This window comes from Notamacropus eugenii, chromosome 1, assembly GCF_028372415.1.
Source record: "Notamacropus eugenii isolate mMacEug1 chromosome 1, mMacEug1.pri_v2, whole genome shotgun sequence".
NCBI lineage: Eukaryota > Metazoa > Chordata > Mammalia > Diprotodontia > Macropodidae > Notamacropus > Notamacropus eugenii.
In genome coordinates, this window is record NC_092872.1 from 82,025,609 (window position 1) to 82,043,841 (window position 18,233).

General features: G+C 39.7%; 1 protein-coding gene across 9 annotated transcripts in view; it reads right to left on the reverse strand.

Annotated features, from left to right (window-relative positions):
* Window positions 1-1,743: 1,743 nt before the first annotated feature.
* Window positions 1,744-18,233, reverse strand: part of ANKS3 (ankyrin repeat and sterile alpha motif domain containing 3) — a 45,160-nt gene continuing 28,670 nt past the window's right edge. For 8 of the 9 annotated variants that reach the window (XM_072607728.1, XM_072607717.1, XM_072607681.1 and 5 more), the window contains 6 exons: window positions 17,405-17,546; window positions 9,038-9,210; window positions 6,903-6,988; window positions 3,846-3,929; window positions 2,531-2,622; window positions 1,744-2,207 (listed from right to left, as the gene is read on the reverse strand). In XM_072607728.1, coding sequence (XP_072463829.1) covers window positions 2,543-2,622; window positions 3,846-3,929; window positions 6,903-6,988; window positions 9,038-9,210; window positions 17,405-17,546 — 565 coding nt within the window. In that variant the 3' untranslated portion in view covers window positions 1,744-2,207; window positions 2,531-2,542. Of the gene's footprint in view, window positions 2,208-2,530; window positions 2,623-3,845; window positions 3,930-6,902; window positions 6,989-9,037; window positions 9,229-17,404; window positions 17,547-18,233 lie in introns of those variants that run through there. The other variant, XM_072607736.1, reaches the window with a different exon arrangement.

Consider the following 18,233-nt stretch of genomic DNA (forward strand, 5'->3'; position numbering starts at 1 on the left):
TCTCTTCTTTAGTTTCAGAACATTTTTTTCTACCTCCCCTTGCCCCTCACACTTAAACCAAACAAACCAAATCCTACAAACTTATGTACCTTATTTATTTTTTAAATTGTAGTAAAATCTAATTCTGTAAAAATTCTGGAATGAGTGAAGAAGGGGGTGCCTGGGCTTGCAAACAGTGCTTTAAGGCATTGTACTGGGCAGATGCCAAGTGCAAAGTAAGGCTAGAAAAATTGGTCACTTAAGAGAACCAAGTAAGAAGGGCCCCAGCTAAGGTGATCCGGAAGGCACAAGCAGAGGGCTTCTCAGCCTCATGTCATGTATTGTGCAGTGTGATCCGGACTAAAAGGAAAGTCATGTGGCCTCAACAGAGTATCCATATTCTTCTGCCTTGTAAAGAAAGACTGATTTTTTTTCCTAGGAGATCTGTTACAGTAAACTCAGGAAATTTCCTCTGGTGGGGAAGTACAACTAAAGTAATGCCAGTTACCAGGAAGCTAGAGCGGCAGGCATGGCTGGTAAGGGCGTCCTCTGTCACTTGCCTAAAGAAAATGGTAGACCCAACTGAGAGAAATACATTTTGTGTAACTAGGTACTCCAAATGGCAGCTAACCTATGTTTAACATAACTTAAACTTAGGGGGCAGAAAGTAGAGCCATGATGAGTTTTTTCACCTGTGGTAAGGAATAAGGAACAGAGAGGAGCTGTGTGGCATATCACATTCCAAGAACAACAAAGATATAAAAGGATGGGTACGAGGGCTGGGCTGATAGGTTCACAAAGAGACTCAGGCCATGTCTATTTTATTGGCACTGGGTGACCCTGAAGCTATCTAGGTTCACATCTTCCCCCACTATTCCCTTTAAAAAACCGGCATTTAGTTTTGGAGAGATCCAGTCCTATGAGACCCTGAACATCTCCTTAGGGTTTGGTTTAGCTCAGAGAATAGGCTGTATGGGTAAATCACTGATTATATGACCTCCATCATATGCAGCCTCAGTCTGGGGATTAGGAGGGGGGGATATGAGAGATCTGAGCCCAGAAGTTTTGTAAAAAACAAAACAGTCCTATCTACTGACTCTTAATATACAAAATAATTCTCTTTGGACACCTGCATGATCTTTGCCAGCCTAATCAAGCAAAGTTGTTGGTAGTAATTAAGAGACTGTGGTTAGTCTCGCCTAGAGGGAGGAGAGTGCGAGGATTTCCCTCCATGCACCTCCTTAGCAGCTTTTCTATGCCACTGACAAAAGTACAGGGTTCTCACTATGCAAGCTGTGTAACAGAACTTTGTGGGGATTCATCTTGGGCTCAGATTAAGAATTTTATTTGCAAGAAGTTTAAGGTCTAAAAATCAACAAAACTTGGGCTTTAAATATGTGTTTTGATTTTCCCTCCCATTCAACCTCCCTTCAAGGTACCTCCCACCACCACTCAGTCCAGCTTGGGATATCTTCCACCCTGGAAGAGGTCCCTTCTAATTCTTTAAAATCAGAATTCTACACATACCAGCTCTGGGGGTGTGGCCCTGGAGCAGCAGCTGCCTAAAGGAAACCTGGTCTGGTAGTTGGGTCAACACAGTATTAGTGGTTGGCACCAATCAGGTGCTGGAGAGGATGAGGGGAGTGGAAAAAGCAAAGGTTTAGCCTGCGGTGCCCTCTACCTGAAAGCCAATAGCCACCAAGGAGGGATTTTCGCTGGAAAATGTGTTCTTAAGAGCCAAAATGTAACAGTGAGTCCAATGAATTGCTGGCAAATTCAAGTTTTATTTTACAGAAAAGAGGAAAATCCAGATCTGGGTCCCTGTGTTAGTATCCAAACTAAAGCCCAAGTAGCCCCCTGCTGTGGGAAAGTAAAAGCTTTAGAGCAGCCCTCTGCATCTAGGATTTGTCTTAGTGCTGCAGGAATGTATCTGGACTCTTGAGTCTGAGAAAGAAACCCACGACTAAGTGAGACATTCACCTGCCACTTGAAGGCTCTCCTTCATCTGCTGCACCTCGTTCTTCAGAGCTCCCACCTGATACGCCCTCCCTCAGTGGGTGGGGCCTGCTCTCTGGCCTGAGGATGGCCTTGTTTCCTGGGCTCCTGGCAGCCTCACTCCACCACCCCCCTCATGGTGTTGCAAATAGAGAGGGATGGCACTCTTGGCCCCAACCCACTTTCTTCCAGGCACACAGTTTCAGGGTGGAATGGTCACCCGACGTCAATTTCTGGAAAGCAAGTTGACGATGATATAGGTCTATGCCGAACAAAAATCAATTAGCACATGTCTATACATTTAGGTTATAAGAAGTCTCAACCTATCTAACTTGCACTAACTTTTCTCTCCCCTTCTGGTGCAATTTGGCCCTTTAAAAGGGTCCCTAAAACTCTAGGCGCCCTTTTTATGACTGGCTTGTTAACTTAAAACAATAAAAACCCTGTCAGCTGAATGAGCTACCAGCCTCAATTCAACTTCACACCTTCCTGTTCAGTTGTAGAGAGATGACCTGTCTGTACTTTACTTGGAGCTTAATGCTTCTTCAACACTCACCATCATGCTCGGTTATGGTTCTCTCCAATTCTGCTTCCCATTTAGGACTTGCAGCTTTTCTAGGCTCTGGTTCATGGAACACAGAGCTTTCCCTAAGGAGAGAAAAAAAATAGATTTTTTTTTGCTCCTTAAACCAATAAGGAAAGAAGGGGGAGCTATCAGGGCAGATTTTTTGGCAGGGAACAGCAGCCCCATATACCTCCTTCTACATGGAAGGCTAAAATGTGATGCTAAGTGTATAAAATAGTAACTTCCAATTTGGTAGTGGATAACAGTAGAAGACTAGACTTACACAGGGGCTAAGTCCCTCCTCAAATTCTCAAGGTCCCCCTAGAGAATCTGTCCATGGTGACACCCAAGTCCAATGATCTTGCTTTCACCAAGTGGGCTTGGTACCCACTTAAGGTGAGTGGGTAGAAAGAGTACTACCAAGGATGGTATCCCTAAATAAGGTATGCTACAACAATTTCTGGAGATCAGCTTAGTTCCTAGAACTGCCCTCAATAAACTGCCAATAACAGAGGTTATTGGACATAGGTACAGTACTATGGTTAGTGCAATAGTATTTAGAGGGTTCTGTGAGGATCAAGTGAGAACAATGTGCTCTATATGTTATAGGGCTATGTAAATACCCATTGCTGTTATGATTATACCTATATAAAGCCCTCAAACATTGTAATCAAATTTACTACCTGGAGTACCCCTCAGAGATGGCCACTGTCATCATTCAATAGAATGTACCATATAAATTTGTCTTATAGACCAAAGGTTTTAAATATTTGAACAAAAAAAACCTTGTACTATTCTGACAATCCCTTTTATATAATTAAAGAGTTGGTTTTAGTGTGGACATATAACTATGGATGTTACTTAACCTCTAAACCTTGCTTCCTCAGCCTGTAAAATGGGGATAAACAGTACTTCAAACCATCAATCTCAGGTAACTAATCCTGCTAGAGGGTATTCCCTTAAACACTTGAAGATTTAAGCCTCTCCATTTTTCTCTTCCTCCATCAAATTTAAAGATTAAGTTTTCATAGCTTCAACAAACTGAAACAAATGCCTACTTTGTGCAAAGCACTATCAGATGTAGAGGAATAGTTGGTGGCCTTAGGCAGCTGAAGCTAGTGGCTTCTTTTCCTTTAAAAAAATTATCTGCCTTCCTAGCTCTTCAATATTTTTTTACTATTATATCAAATTTCAGTTTCTGAATAAGCCTTTTTAGATATGGGATGTATGTGCTCTGCGGAAAAAAAGGAATCACCCAAAAGGGCCAAATGACACGCAACTCTTCTGCACTATATTAGAAACTCACCCATGTTGCTGACACAGTCCTCTAGGGCTCCTGATAACTCCGACAGACTCATGGACTGCAGAGAAGCCTGCCATCCTTTGAAACCTGAAGGAAGAAAGAGACCAGTATTTGCTTTGGGCACCTTGTCCGTCTAAAGCAGTAATAAGTCAGGTATAACATTAACGTGCTTCTAGGTACATTAAGCAGTAGTAACCAAAACCATTTGATATTAGATCAAATAGAAAGCAAGTCGTTGCAGTTCCATTTCTGGAAAGCAAGTTGACGATGGTCCTAGCATTGGCCCTAGCTAATCCTAGCACCTTTAGGAAGAATCTAGTGAGTGGATTCAGAGCTCCATAGTCAGGAAACTGCTCCTGACACCCGAAGAGCTCTCTTGCTTTGGGGGCCTCCAAAGTCAAAGACTTTCCAGGCTACAATATTCCCTCAATGTCTGTTCCTTGTCAAGTTCAGTCCATTTCTCAGGCTGCCTTCTGCACTTTTTTCTCAACATGTAGCAACAGGACATAGCTGGACAATGTAATTCAGCTCCTGTAAGCTATCTTTGATAATGAGCAGAACAAAGCTGTGTTAGTTGAGGAGGGGGATATAAATTGAGCTTATATCTTATTTCAACCATAAAGGTCCCTATCTCAGAGATCAGAGAACTTTCAAGGAAACTGGTTTCTCAGGTTTCAGGAGTACTTCATGCTAATGACTATAATTCATCCTGACTTGCTTGGCAGAGTCCAAGGGAGCAGTGGGGGGGTAGAATGGGAATGACAGAAGGTAATTCTACCAAAGATAACACATGGCTGACAGCAAGAGAGTTACCATGTGAGGTGCCTACTTGTGCTCTGAAAGGTACTGAAGGCAGCTGTCGAAATAGACAACTGGTCCAAAAGTTCTACAGTTAGAAGAAAGTTTGACACGCATGCCAGCTGACTTGTTATAAGCTCACTGGAAACAATTAGTACATGCATTAGTTTATCAACATAATTATGGTGATCCCTAAAACTTTAAGAGGGATGAAGTTTTGGATATTTCAGTGAAGAAGCCTAGCCATGACAGACCCTGAGAGCCTAAGAAACAGCATGAGCATTTGGCATAAAAAAGACATGTGGAGGTAAAATGGTAAAGATTAAATATTTTGCTGTGGGCTCCTTCATCTGGAAAATGAACTTGCTCTTGATCTCAAGAAATCTGCCAGCAGCTGTGGTTGCTACTAAAGATTCAGGTGATAGCTGTGGCCAAATAGCTCTTTCCTCTGCCCCTAACAGTATCCTTTTCTCAGATGTGGACTTTGTTCTCTACCAATTTCTCCTCACCAGCAAACTGAATGATTACACTGAGAAGACGAGTTTATTTAGGAAGATTATTTTGCAGAAAGCAGCAGCTAACTGCTCACAGATTTAATAAAAAAAAAAAATGTAGGGAGTGGAAGACACCAGTGCTCTAGAATCAATGCTGTCCGCAGTTTGCTTTAGACAGTAATTCAAAGCTTTTAACTTAGTTTTATTTGCACTGGCCTATTTTTGTCTTTCCCAACTTCCCAGGCTGTTCAGAACAAATATTAAGAATTAGCATGATTCTGTCTTATAACGGATAATTTGAAGAGTGTAGGTCACATGCCAATCATCAAAGGATGATCAACATCAGGAAATAAGTGGACCTCCTTAAATGTGATCAAATTCATATTTAAAACTCAATGTATAAACACCAGAAACTTTGCCAGTACAAACAAGGGCAAAGCAAGGATTCCTGTCTCCTCACTATTTGAGAAATCTAGATTTGATGGCTGTAGCAATAAGGCAAGGGACTAGATATTAAAAGTGACAAGCAAGAATTTGTCCCTGTTTACAGATGGCACAATGCTTTACTTAGAAAACCCTAAGAAGTCAATAAAGAAACTAAATTTAGATGATTTATAACCTCAGTAAATATTTAAAATAAACCCACAAAAATCATTATCATTTGTATGAGGTACTACGAAAAAGTAACAAAAAATGAGAATAAGAAAAATTCCACTCAGTATAACTACAAAATACCTAAAACATCTGAGAATCTACCAAGACACATGGAAAGTTTTATAGAAATACAACTACAAAATACTCCCTGCCCTTACAGAAATAAAAGAGTTAAATAATTAGAGTGATTCACTGTTCATGTTGGAGCTAAGCCAAGAGGATAAAAATGACAATACAAGTTAAATTAATCTACAGATTTACTCCTATAACAATAAAACTACCAAGGAATTACTTTGGGGAAAAAAATTAATAAAAATATTTTGCCTCAAATGACATTATAAAACTGTAATAATAAAAAACTTTTTGATACCATTTTAAAAAACAAAAGCAGATCAGTGGAACAATATCCATCAAAAATAGCTTGGCATTCGGTTAACCCAAGAATATAAGTTACTGTGGGAAGGACTCCCCTTTCAGCTGTTAAAAGTAGAAAGCAATTTGGCAAAATAGATGAGACCTGAATATAAACAGAAACGTCTGTTTTGCCAAACTGATTTCTATTTTTAATTAACCCAATTCTGATTTTTAAAAATAGTATAAAAGGAATGCCTCTGAAAAGATTTCTTAACCAATGAACAGGGATCATAAAAAGCAAAAAAAAGATTCAATTATATGAAACTGAGAAGCATTCCTATAGATTAGGAAATATTTTTATCAAATATCTATAAAAATGTGATGTCCAAGATATATAGGAAACTGACAATACAATATTAGAAGCCATTCTTGCAATAAATAAGTAGTTAAAGGATTTAAATGGTTCAAGAGAATTGCAAACTATCAATGATCACTGAAAGTATGCTCCACCAAATCTCTAACACGCGAAAAATGCAAATTAAAATTTAAGTTTTATCTCACATCACTCAAAAATTGGCAAAGGTAAAAAGAACTGGGGTCAGTGCTGAAGGGATGTGGGAAGAGACCCACTAATGCACCATTGGTGAAAAAGTGCTTTCAGACATTCTGGAGATCAATTTGGGAATTATGAAAGGAAAAAAAAGAGATGCTACTGTCCATATGCACAGGTTCCAAAGGAATCCTTGAGCATTTCACTCACCAGCTCCCAGGTGTGCTTTTGTCGGTGCTACCCAGCCTAGGGTATCTTCCTGTTTCACCCGAGAAGACAGCTCAGTCTGACAAGCTCTATCAAGCAGAAAACCAAGCCCCATTAAATGAATAGCCCACACAATCTAGAAAGAGAACTGCTCAGCCAAGAGGAGCAAGAATGCCACCTTTTCATCCAGTCAAACAATCATTTGCTTATGAAGAAGGCTGATTACATTAGGTCCAAAGGCCTAACTTAAAACCAATGGAAAAACAAAGCATAAAGATGTCAAAGACCACAACAAATAGCCCACGCCTAATTAAACAGCTACAAGCACCACCCCAAGGTGCTGCACTGACACTAACTGCCCAGGGAGCACTGCTGGGTAGATCATGCCTTCCCCAGAAGTGGTAGGGACTGGCTGTGCTTCTGTGGTCTCTATTGCTTCTGCATCCCTTCAAATTCTTTATCCACCAAACCCCAGTCTAATTTAATGACACTGAGGCCCTACTGGTTTCCCAGCTACCTGGAGAACCAGACAGCTGTAGCTATCCTAATATACAGGGTTCTAAGCTAAGCCTTACTCAGAAGCAGGGCATTGACAGAAGCAGGTCAGACAGTAATATAGACAGACATGTAACAAAATAATAAGCAATTCAGTTAACAAATCAACTAAGGTCCTCTCAGCCCCTGTCACCCTCAGTGTGCTGAAGAGGTGGTTTCCCGGGCAATGACAATGCCAAGTGTTTCAGCAGCAAGAGCTGTACTGCTTTTGGCTAGAGGCGTAAGTACACACTGCCGGAAGAAGGTTACATCTGGCTCTGTTAGAAAGAAATGCCAAATGTAGTAACTGGAAACTTTTCTTGCTAGAATCCATCTGGGTTACACGTGCAGGGAGTAATACTCCAACCCTGCTCTTCCAGAAGCCCTTATATGGGGAGAAAGATGGCAGCTTCACTAGATGGAGGTACCTACGGCAATGGTTCCAGTATCTAACATCTATCCAGCCTTTCAGTCTTTAAATGGTGCATGTTTAAGGTCAGTCAATGGAGGCAACTCTGAACTGCTATGTTCTATGTTCTCCATACACACCAGGCACTGTCAGTGGGCAGAGGAGCCCAGCCTGCTCCCTCTCACTGAGGACTGGTTCAGACTTTTTTGATGTTTTGTTTTGTTTGGCTGAACTTTTTTTCTTTTTTTTAAAAACCATTATAGTTAGCTCTCTGGAAAAGCGGGAGAGGGATACAGTGGGAAATGTTACCAATACAAAAACAAAAGATATCAATAAAAAATAATTTTTTAAAAAAGTCATTTGGGCCAGATATACTTCTCTTAGTTGTGATCGAGGCAATGCCATTTATACAACTCATCAAAATGCTTTCCTTTTCTTGGAGGCCCACCTACTCTGAGGTCTTCACGTGGTGGCCCCTTTTCACTGCTACCTTTGACTAAGCCTTTTCCTTCTCTGCAGCTTCCTTACACAGAGAGTTTCTCCCAAACATGAAGATTCATTTAACGTAAGAGCCCACAGGGGATCCAGAGGGCAGCCCCTCTACCCCAGTGTTTTCCAAACTTTCCCAGGCTGACTTATCTGGGCCACAAGAAGAGGACTGTACCCCTTTCTTCTCCATCTCTTTAGTTCTTTATCAATCATCTCCCAGGCCACTTTGTCTTTAATTCCCAAGCAAAACCAATAATTCTCTTGACCATCATATTTTCTACTGGCATCTCAAGAGTTACAAAAACGTGAGGTATCAAATGGTGAAGTGAGTTTTTACAACACTGCCAAGAGTAACTGGCAGAACTGAGCCTAGAGCTTTTATATCCAAACTCCCCAATCCAGCGTTCCTTCTGCTATAATATTCTGCCTTTTTCACATCAGATCCCCACCTTCTGGAATCTTTACAAAGTACCACAAGATCCTACACCTTGGACTGAAAACAACCTCACAGGGTATATATACCAATGAATGGCCAAACCCTGACTGACACATGAGATTGTTGATTCCTTTACTGAAGTCAATAGGATTTTGTGTGTTCATGTTTAAAAAGCGATCTCACAGTAGTAACATCAGCTTTTCTGGGCATTCATTCCACTGGGGAGGCACAGGTTACAGGCAGAGATTACCCAAGGGATTCTCTACTTACTTGAGTTGATCCAGAACCAGCCCAATGTCTCTTGTGACAGCCCGGGTTTCCTCAAGGTGGGTATGAACATCTTTCATGGCTATGTTTTGTTCCATCAGGCAGCTTTCAACAATAGCCCGCAGCTCTTGTTCTTGGGATACCTGACCCTTCAATGTTTCCAGTTCTTCATATCTCTAAAGAAGATATCAGTGCTTAAGATGAGGGGGGGGTATGGAAATAGGAGAGAAGAAGATCTGCTTGTTAAAAAACTCGTTTAACACAAAAATCTAGCTATTTCAATATAGGCTAACAACTGCTGGTGATTTGGGTTCTCTCACTCCCATGATAGGGTTTGGTTAAAATAGAAGACGTAGATATGATAGCACCTTCAATGAATGACAGGAAGAGACTCAGAAAATATTTGATCACCATATCATTCTTACAGTCACAAGTCCATTCAGAACAGGAATGAACACTTATTATGTACTGTCTTATTTTCATTCCAAATTAGCATCTTGCCTGTTCCTACTGTTATTCTTTCTGAGATTGAATACCAATCTCACACTAGGGGTACATTAGCCTTCATTCTTGGGTAAAAGGGTGTTCCGTATCACTATTCATTTTCGGAGGGAATGCCCAAAGGCAGGGCTGATGTCAGTCAAAAAATGTGGACACCGACTGCTTTCTCCACATCAAGATTAACCTGTGTTCCATGTATTCTTGCAGTGCCATTTTAGATAGTTAATGCTGGTGTTATCCCTTGGCTAATGTTAAGACTACATGTAAACACTGGGTCATCCCTTACCTATAATTACATAGACAAGAAAAAATCTCTTCTATTCTCTTCCTACTTTTAGTGTGGTGTAGCAAACAATGGTGCTAGACTTGGAGTAAGGAAGCCTTGGGTTCAAACCCCATCCTGCCCCTTTGACCACAGGCAAAAAACCTAACCTCTCCAAGCCTCAGTTTCCTCAGAATACTTGTCAGGATCAAATAATATATTTTCCACGTGTTATTAGAACCCTTGAAAGCACTGAATAAACAATAGCCATTGTTATTCTTCTTTCTCTTGACACATCTGTCTATAACAGTGTTTTTCAACTTCTAGTTCACAGAAAATTTTTATTGGTTTATAAAACTTTTTACTACTAAGAGAGATCCTTTTTTGGAAAACCTTTAAACTTAAAATAAAAGCTGACTCCTTTACAGAACAGCAAGTAAGCCAAAGGAAGAATATTATCAGAGAAGTCAAGGCAATGCCCAGGATGATACGCAGCAATAAAATCCACTGCCTCTTATCTTTACACAGAGGGTAGCAATCTGAGTAATGACATGCCCATTAGTTTGTATTAAAACAAGGAGGTAAATTTGACCTCAGGCTTCAGGGAATCTTAATGCACTGCGACTCATGAATGAAGTATGACAATGAAAGGACATCCCTAACTTAAAAAGAACAAGATAAACGGGATTAATGAAATATAAGGAATATATATTCACGTGAGGAAATCTATGAACTGGAGAGGAGAAATATGGCAGAAAACATCTGGCTGAAGATAAGTGGAAGAAGGAAGAGAAATTATATGTGATAAGAATGTATCATAGACCCCCCAGTCTGAAGGAGAAAATGGACAAAAAGTGCCAAACTGGCAAGGAGACACAGTAGTGATGGGGGATTCCAATGAGTAAACAGCTGCTGGAGTGTTCTTCCAGCTAAAAGCAGAAGCTGATCAATTCTTAATTTCTCTTCATGATATATTTATCTTTCAAAAAAATAGAATAAGTGATAGGAGGAAGGGTATTTTGGACCTGACTGGCATAACAAGGAGGGCCTGGATGTTAAAATTAGTTGAGTTTCCGATACCACTGACCTTGAAGGGAAGTGAGCAGTCACTCTAGTCTTGTTATGGAACCGAGATTTGCAAGTGAAGGGAGAAAGGAAATTCCAGGAAGAGGGAACGTTATGAGCAATGGTATAGAAGGAAAGCATGTGCTTCAAGGGGCAGAATAAAGTAGTCCAGTTGCACCAGAATTTACATGGAGGGAAGTAATATAAGAAAAGGTTGGCAATACAGGGTGGCACTATATGAGGAGAGCCTTGAATGCCAGGCTAAGTGGTTAGAACTTTACTTAGTAGGCAAAAGGGAAGCATTAGGATTTTTGAGCAGAGTAATGACATGGTCAGATCTCTATATAAGAAAGATTATTATAGAAGCAGTACGAAGGTGGGATTGGGGAAGACAGAAAACAGACTGTTAACAGAGACTGTTAAGAGGTTATGGTAGTGGTTCAAGCAGATGGTAATGAGGACCTACAGGGTGATGGGTAAAGGGTACCTGCTGGTAGAGAACAGAGTGGATGAATGTAAGAGATGTACATTCAGGACTTGGTAAATAATTGGTTATAAGAGATGAGGTGAATCAAAGATAATGCAGTTATAAACATGGGAGACAGGTAGATGTAACAAAGTAAGGAAGATGAACAGATTTAGGAGGAAAGATAATAAGGTCACATTTGGAGATACTGAATCTGAGGTACCAGCAGGACATCCAGATAAAGATGTCATATAGGCAATTGCAGAGGTACCTCTGCAGTTGAGAAGAGAGGTCAGAGCTTGAGATAAAATTTTTGGAGTGGGCTAAGATAGTTAAAAAGTCAGGAAGTAAATGAGAAACAGAAGAGAAGGGCAAAGGAGAAAACTTCTCGAAGAACATTCTCTAAGAGGTCACAAAGATCAAAGATGGTGAAGCAGGGAGAACAGAAATAAAAAGGAGAATCAAAAGAATCTAGTGTTTCTGAAGTCAAGTGATGAAAAGAGTTTTCAGTAGGAAGGGGTAGCTGACAATGTCAGAAGCTTCAGAGGTTCAAGAAGAAAGAAGACTGAAGAAAGGTCATTTCAGTTTAAGCATCTCAGAGGTCCCTGGTTACATTAACAAAAAGAGTTTCAATATGATAATGAAGGAAGAGGACAGATAGTAATGAGAGAGTGGGGAGTAATGAAGAGAAAGCCTCAACTGCAGACAACGTTTTCCAAGAATTGTAACAATGAAAGGGAAGAGAGAGAGATGCCAGCTGACTTGCTGACCAGCATCAGTGGAAGGAATTTCTACATGAGGGAGTTCCCCAGATGTGTCAAACTTGTGGCTACAAGCTGGCAAGCTCCCAAGTGCAGTCTAAACCAGATTAAATGTAACTGGGAAATGTTTAACAAAATAAATACAGTCCAAGAGAGATACAGCTAATTTGTGGTTTCCCTGAGGAATATGCTGCCCCAGGGATCTGTTTTCAGTTGAGTTTGATGTCACTTGTGTAATCTGTCCTTCATTCTCAAAGAGGAGGACGATGCCATGAGATGCAAGTGAGGGAGGACTGTGCAAAGTCACCAACCTCACTTTCTCCTCCAGAACCATCGGAGTTCAGTGGCCTGATACAGATCACGACAACTAGACAAGACCAAGTTCAATACTACTGCCTCACCAATGAAATCATAGGTCTGGCCCCCAAAATTTACTATAATCTATTAGCTAATGTTTTATTTAGTACTTTTGGATTTATAGTTATTAGTGAAATTAGTCTACAATCTTCTTTTTAGTGTTATTTTTGCTAGACAGGTATTTCTATATCAAAAGGTATTTGGCAGTTTTTTCTTCTTTTTTCTAAATTTATTAATAACTTAGCTAATATAGGGATTGTTTGTTTTGGGGAAGTTTTAAAAGCATTCAGCTCTGAATCTGTGAGTCAGGTTTTTTCCACAGGAGCAGAAATCTTAATGACAGATCTTAATTCTTTCTCTAAGATTTGACTATTTAATGCAACTTATTGTGCCTGTTTGGCAATTTAAATTTTTGCAGATAACAAATTAAAGAATTGAAAAGAATTAGTTAAGACTATAGATACATGTAGCACTCCCTAGGAACAAACTTAATTTCTTTTGTTGGCTTGTATTTCTCTTTTTTCATTGGTCATTTTGCTGATTTGCATTTTCTGTCTACTTTTTAAAAAATAAGATTTGCTAATGGCTTGTCGATGTGATTGCCTTTTTAAAAGCCAGCTCCTAGTTTTACTGAGTAATTCATTCAGTTCTTTTATTCTTGATGGAATACAGCCTGCTCATTTCTTGATTTGATCTGCTCAGAGATTTCATAAAAGTATCGTTTGCAGATAGATACAAACGTAGAAGTAACCTAAATTGTCAATAACTGGAGAATGGTTAATTATGGCACATTAATGTAACAGAAAGCTATTATGTAAGTGAGAGCAACCAGTATGAGGAATATATAGAAAACTGTAAAGATACTTATGAAACAGTTCCTCTAAGTTTTGGGGACACCTCTCTCTCCTTGTTCTCTTTATCTGTTCTCTCCTCTGTCTCCTTTGCTGGACCTTCATCTCCATTATACCCACTACTAGTGGGAGGACCCTAAGGCTCTCTCTTGAGGTCTCCTCTCCCTCTATCCTAACTTACTCATCAGCTCCCACGGTTTCAGTTGTCATCTCTATGCAGATGACTCTTAGGTGGCACAGTGGACAAAGTGCCGGGCCTGCAGTCAGAAAAACTCCTCTTTCTGAGTTCCAATGTGGCCTCAAACACTTACTAGCTGTGTGACCCTGAGCAAGTCACTTAACCCTGTTTACCTTAAGTTTCCTCATCTGTAAAATGAACCAGAGAAGGAAACGGCAAACCACTTCAGTATCTTTGCCAAGAAAGCCCCAAATGGGGTCACAGAGTCAAACAAGACTGAAACAACTGAACAACCACCTCTGTCCTGACCTCTGGTTTTACATTTCCAACCGTCATTTAGACATCTTAAACTCAACATGTCCAAAACTGAACTCATTATCTTTTCCCCAAAACCTTCCCCACTGTCATCCTTGGAAGACATGCACACAACCACGTCATCTTCATCTCCTTACTCTCACCACCTCTATCCAATGAGTGGTCAAGTCCTGTAGTTCCCACTCTCCTAACATCTCTTACATACTGTCTCTTCTCACCAGCTCACACCTGGAGCACTGCCACAGCCTGCCAGTCACTCTCCCTGCCTCAAATCTCCAATTCACCCTCTACTCAGCTATCAAACTGACCTTCCTATAACCAGATCTGATCTGATTTCTTGCCTATTCAATAAATTCCAGTTTTCCCCTATTACCTTTAGGATCAAATAGAAAACCTTCTGCTTGGCTTTTACAGCCCTTCATAGCCTGGGCTCTTCCTACCCTTCCAGTTGTTTTATACCTTACGCCTCCCTCCCCTCCATGGACTCTGCCATCCAGTGACATCCTTGCTCTTCCTTGCACAAAGTACTCCATCTCCTGATCTGAAGCATTTTCACTGCCTGGAATGCTCTCTCCTCCCCTTGTCATCTGTGCCTCCTGGCTTCTCTGATTTCCTTCAAGTCTCAGCTAAAGGCCCTCCTTCTTAAGAAGCCTTGTTCAGTCCTCTAATTTTAGTGCTTTCCGGCTGAGATTATTCCCAGTTTTTCTTGTATCTATCCTGTCTGTACATAGTTTTTGCATGCTGTCTCCCCTATTAGACTGTGAGCATTTTGAGAACAGGAACTGTTTCCTGCCCTTTTTCAGCATCCCCAAGCACTTAACTCAGGGTAGGACAGTGCAGGCACATAATAAATGCTAACTGATGAAGCACCATTCTGGAGAGGAATCTGCAGCTATGTCCAAAAGGCTATAAAACTGCTTATACTCTTTGACCCAGCAATACCACTCTTAGGTCTGTATCCCAAAGAGATCAAAGGAAAAGGACCCATCTGCACAAAAATATTTATAGCAGCTCTTTCTGTAATGGCAAAGAACTGGAAACTTAGGATGCCCATCAGTCGGGGAATGGCTGAACAAGTTGTGGCATATAAATGTAATGGAATATTATTGTGCTAAAAAAAAAATGATGAGTAAAATGACTTCAGAGAAGTCTGAACGGACTTACATGAACTGATGCAAAGTACAGTCAGCAGAAACAGGAGGACACTGCACACAGTAACAATGCTGCATGATGAACAACTGTGAATGACTTAGCTATTCTCAGCAGTACAATGATCCAAGATAATGCTGAAGGACTACTGATGAAGAATGCTATCTACCTCCAGAGAAAGAACTGAATGCAAGTTGAGGCACACTATTTTTCACTTTATTTTTTTCATGGGTTTTTGAGGAAGAGTTTTCTTTCACAACATGGCTAATATAAAAATATGGTTTGCAGAATTACACATGTATAACCTATATCTCAGGGAAGCGGGTAGGGAAGGAGGGACAGAGAATTTGGAACTCAAAAATTTTAATGAAGAATGTTTAAAATTGTTTTTACATGTAAAATTGGTAAAAAATAAAATAAAATATTATTCAAAAAATTTTTTTGAAAACAAAAAAAGGCCTGAGCCAATAAATAAATACATGGTAGCTGACTGACTAAAAAACACAGAACCAGGAAAAACAGTAAATACACTCAAAACTACAATCACAAAGAAGAAAAAAAATGTGAATGAACAACAAACTAAGAATCCTGATGGATTTAAGAGCAATTGAAAAGTTTTCATTTTCATTTATGCATTGAAAGCAATTTATTAAAACATAAATAGTTTCAAATATTTTACTGTGTCTGATATTCAATATTAAGCTCCTAATAAATATTTTTTTAAAAGACTGGTACATAAAAAAAACCAAAACTGACAGGCATGATCAAGTTCATATAGTTCAATACCTTGTCAGTCAGCTAAGAGTGCTTGAAGATCTATAGTAAAATATAAAAAACAAAGAGGCATCAGAAAGATAGCAAGCTAAATTCCCTGTCTTCAGGGTGTATAAGTCTAACATATATAAAAACATAAAAGTACATAAAAATACACAAACAAGTACAAATACAGCTTGGTAAATGCTGAAGGGAATGCTAGGATGACAAACCTAAGGGAAGCTGAGAAAGACTAAGAAAAGTTTCCTTCAAGAGAAGATTCTACAGTAGTTTTTAGAAAAAAAAATGCTCTTTAAAAAAAATCCCAACAAAAATAGTGATGGCAGTGAAGGAATGCTATGAATGCAGGTGAGCACAAGTGGCTCTAGAGAGAAGCAGGCAGATACCGAAGGCGCTGACTGAAAGGTACAGGCTTAAGGCACATTTTTCCAAGCCTGAAAAGTATTTCATTGGTTTACTTACAAAAACAAATAAACAACGAGTTGGAGGGACCTTAGAGATGATTCCAGTCATTCCCCTCATTTTATAAGTGGAAAAAATCAAGGTCCTAAAAGAGGCACTTGCCCAAGGTCACAATGGAATATACAGCAAAGCCAAAGCCTGACTTTAAATCCAACATTTTTCACGCTATATAATGCTGCTCCCTTATTATATAAATACATGAGAGAAACACATTGAGATTCATGTCTGGATTCTAGTTAGGATCCCAGCAATCCATTTAGCTCTCATTACCAAGTGCAGAGTGATTTGAAACCCATATTCTCTCGTTTGGGTGGGGTTATATGACCATAATGCCTTCAGCACTAGATATATTATGAGGAATAACTATCTTGTGTTTGTAGATACCCAGAGAGTACCTGCTCAAAGAAAACTGGCTGGATTATTCATTGATTGACTGACTAACACCAGTACCTTGCCCTGCTGAGCACAGAATAAACACCACCATTCTGAGTAAAGAGAAAAAGATGCAGCCCCAAGAATTACAGCTCTAATCTCTCTATTAATAATATCAGTACTAAATTTTCCAAATTCTCCCCTTAACAGCATAACAGAACCTAGAAGACAGAGCTTGGTCCCATATCTCCTATTCTACCATTCTAAACCTTTGAAATGCCACTATCTGATGACCACACTCTTGAATCTAAACTTTACTCCTATAAAAATGAACTACAGGACAGAATCACAGGGCTACACAGGTGAACATTCAGATACCTCTGAGAAAGCTACAACTAAACCATTCCCAGTGGATAGGAGCCTACTTTATTCTGTAAAATTTCTTCCATAATTTCTCTGGTGATCTATTATAAAGTTTAACACATCTTTCTGTCAAAAAGTTCCCCCTTCTATCCAATTTAAATAACTTCTATGACTACATAAGTACTTTTTGGGGGTTAGAAAACAACTAGTCACTATCTTCTATAGTACTTTATCATGATAAAAAGTATTTTAGGTCACCCTCTGACCTTTTCTTTATCATGTTAAATAACCCTGAAAATAAGCTTCATAGCCGCTCTTAAAACCCTCTCCACATTCTCCATCTCCTTCTTTAATTATGGAGCCTAGAATTAGACCTAATATCTTCATAAGGCTATGACTTTATTACCTACATGTGCAAGCTTGTAGGGAGCTCAGAGAACAACACTATTTTGTGCTCAGCTACAGACTTCTCTATCTGTCATACTTGCACATACTTTGTGGAGCTGAATGGCCAGTTCCTGCATTTCAGCTTCAAGCCGGTCTGCATAAGCCAGCTCCAGGGCATCACTGGGTGGGCGGGCATTACTGTGCCATCGAGCAATGGCTGAGGTCATCTTCCGCTTGGGCCCAAACAAACTGCAGATGGAGATCAGAAGACAAATCGTATCAGCATCTGACCCCATTCCTTTGGAAATTTCTTTCCTACTCAGTTTTCTATGGCAGTCCCCACAATACAAGACCACTTATACATGAATCCACTTATACTGAATTGAAATGAAAAATAAACCTATCTACAAAAAAGGCAGCAATTGTTTAAAAAATATTTTTTATTAGTATCTTATTTTTGTCACCTACATTCCCAACGTAACCTCCCCACACTTTGCAGAGAGTTGTATTTTTTAACAAAGAAAAGCAAGTTCAGCAAAATGAGCCAACAAATCTCATCCCTCTGACATTATGTTTCCTGCCTCTGCAAAGACGCAGAGGAAGACGCCCTCTCACTGCCTCATCTCCAGGTCCGAGCTCAGACATTATCATTTTGAAGTTAGGCTCAGTGACTCTGTCGCTCTTTTCATTTATGTTCGAGTTGTGCGTATTGTTCTCCTCATTCTCCGTCACTGCTCATCAGTTCATAAGTCTTTCCAGGTTTCTTTGAATTCTTCATAGAAATGAAAGCAAAGAATAGATGCCCAAAGACTGGGGATGGCTAAGCAATTTGTAGTATATGAATGTTAAGTAGTATACTATTGCTCCATAAAAATGAAGAATATGAAGAATTTGAAGAAACTTGGCAAGACTTTTATGAACCGATCCAGGTGAGTA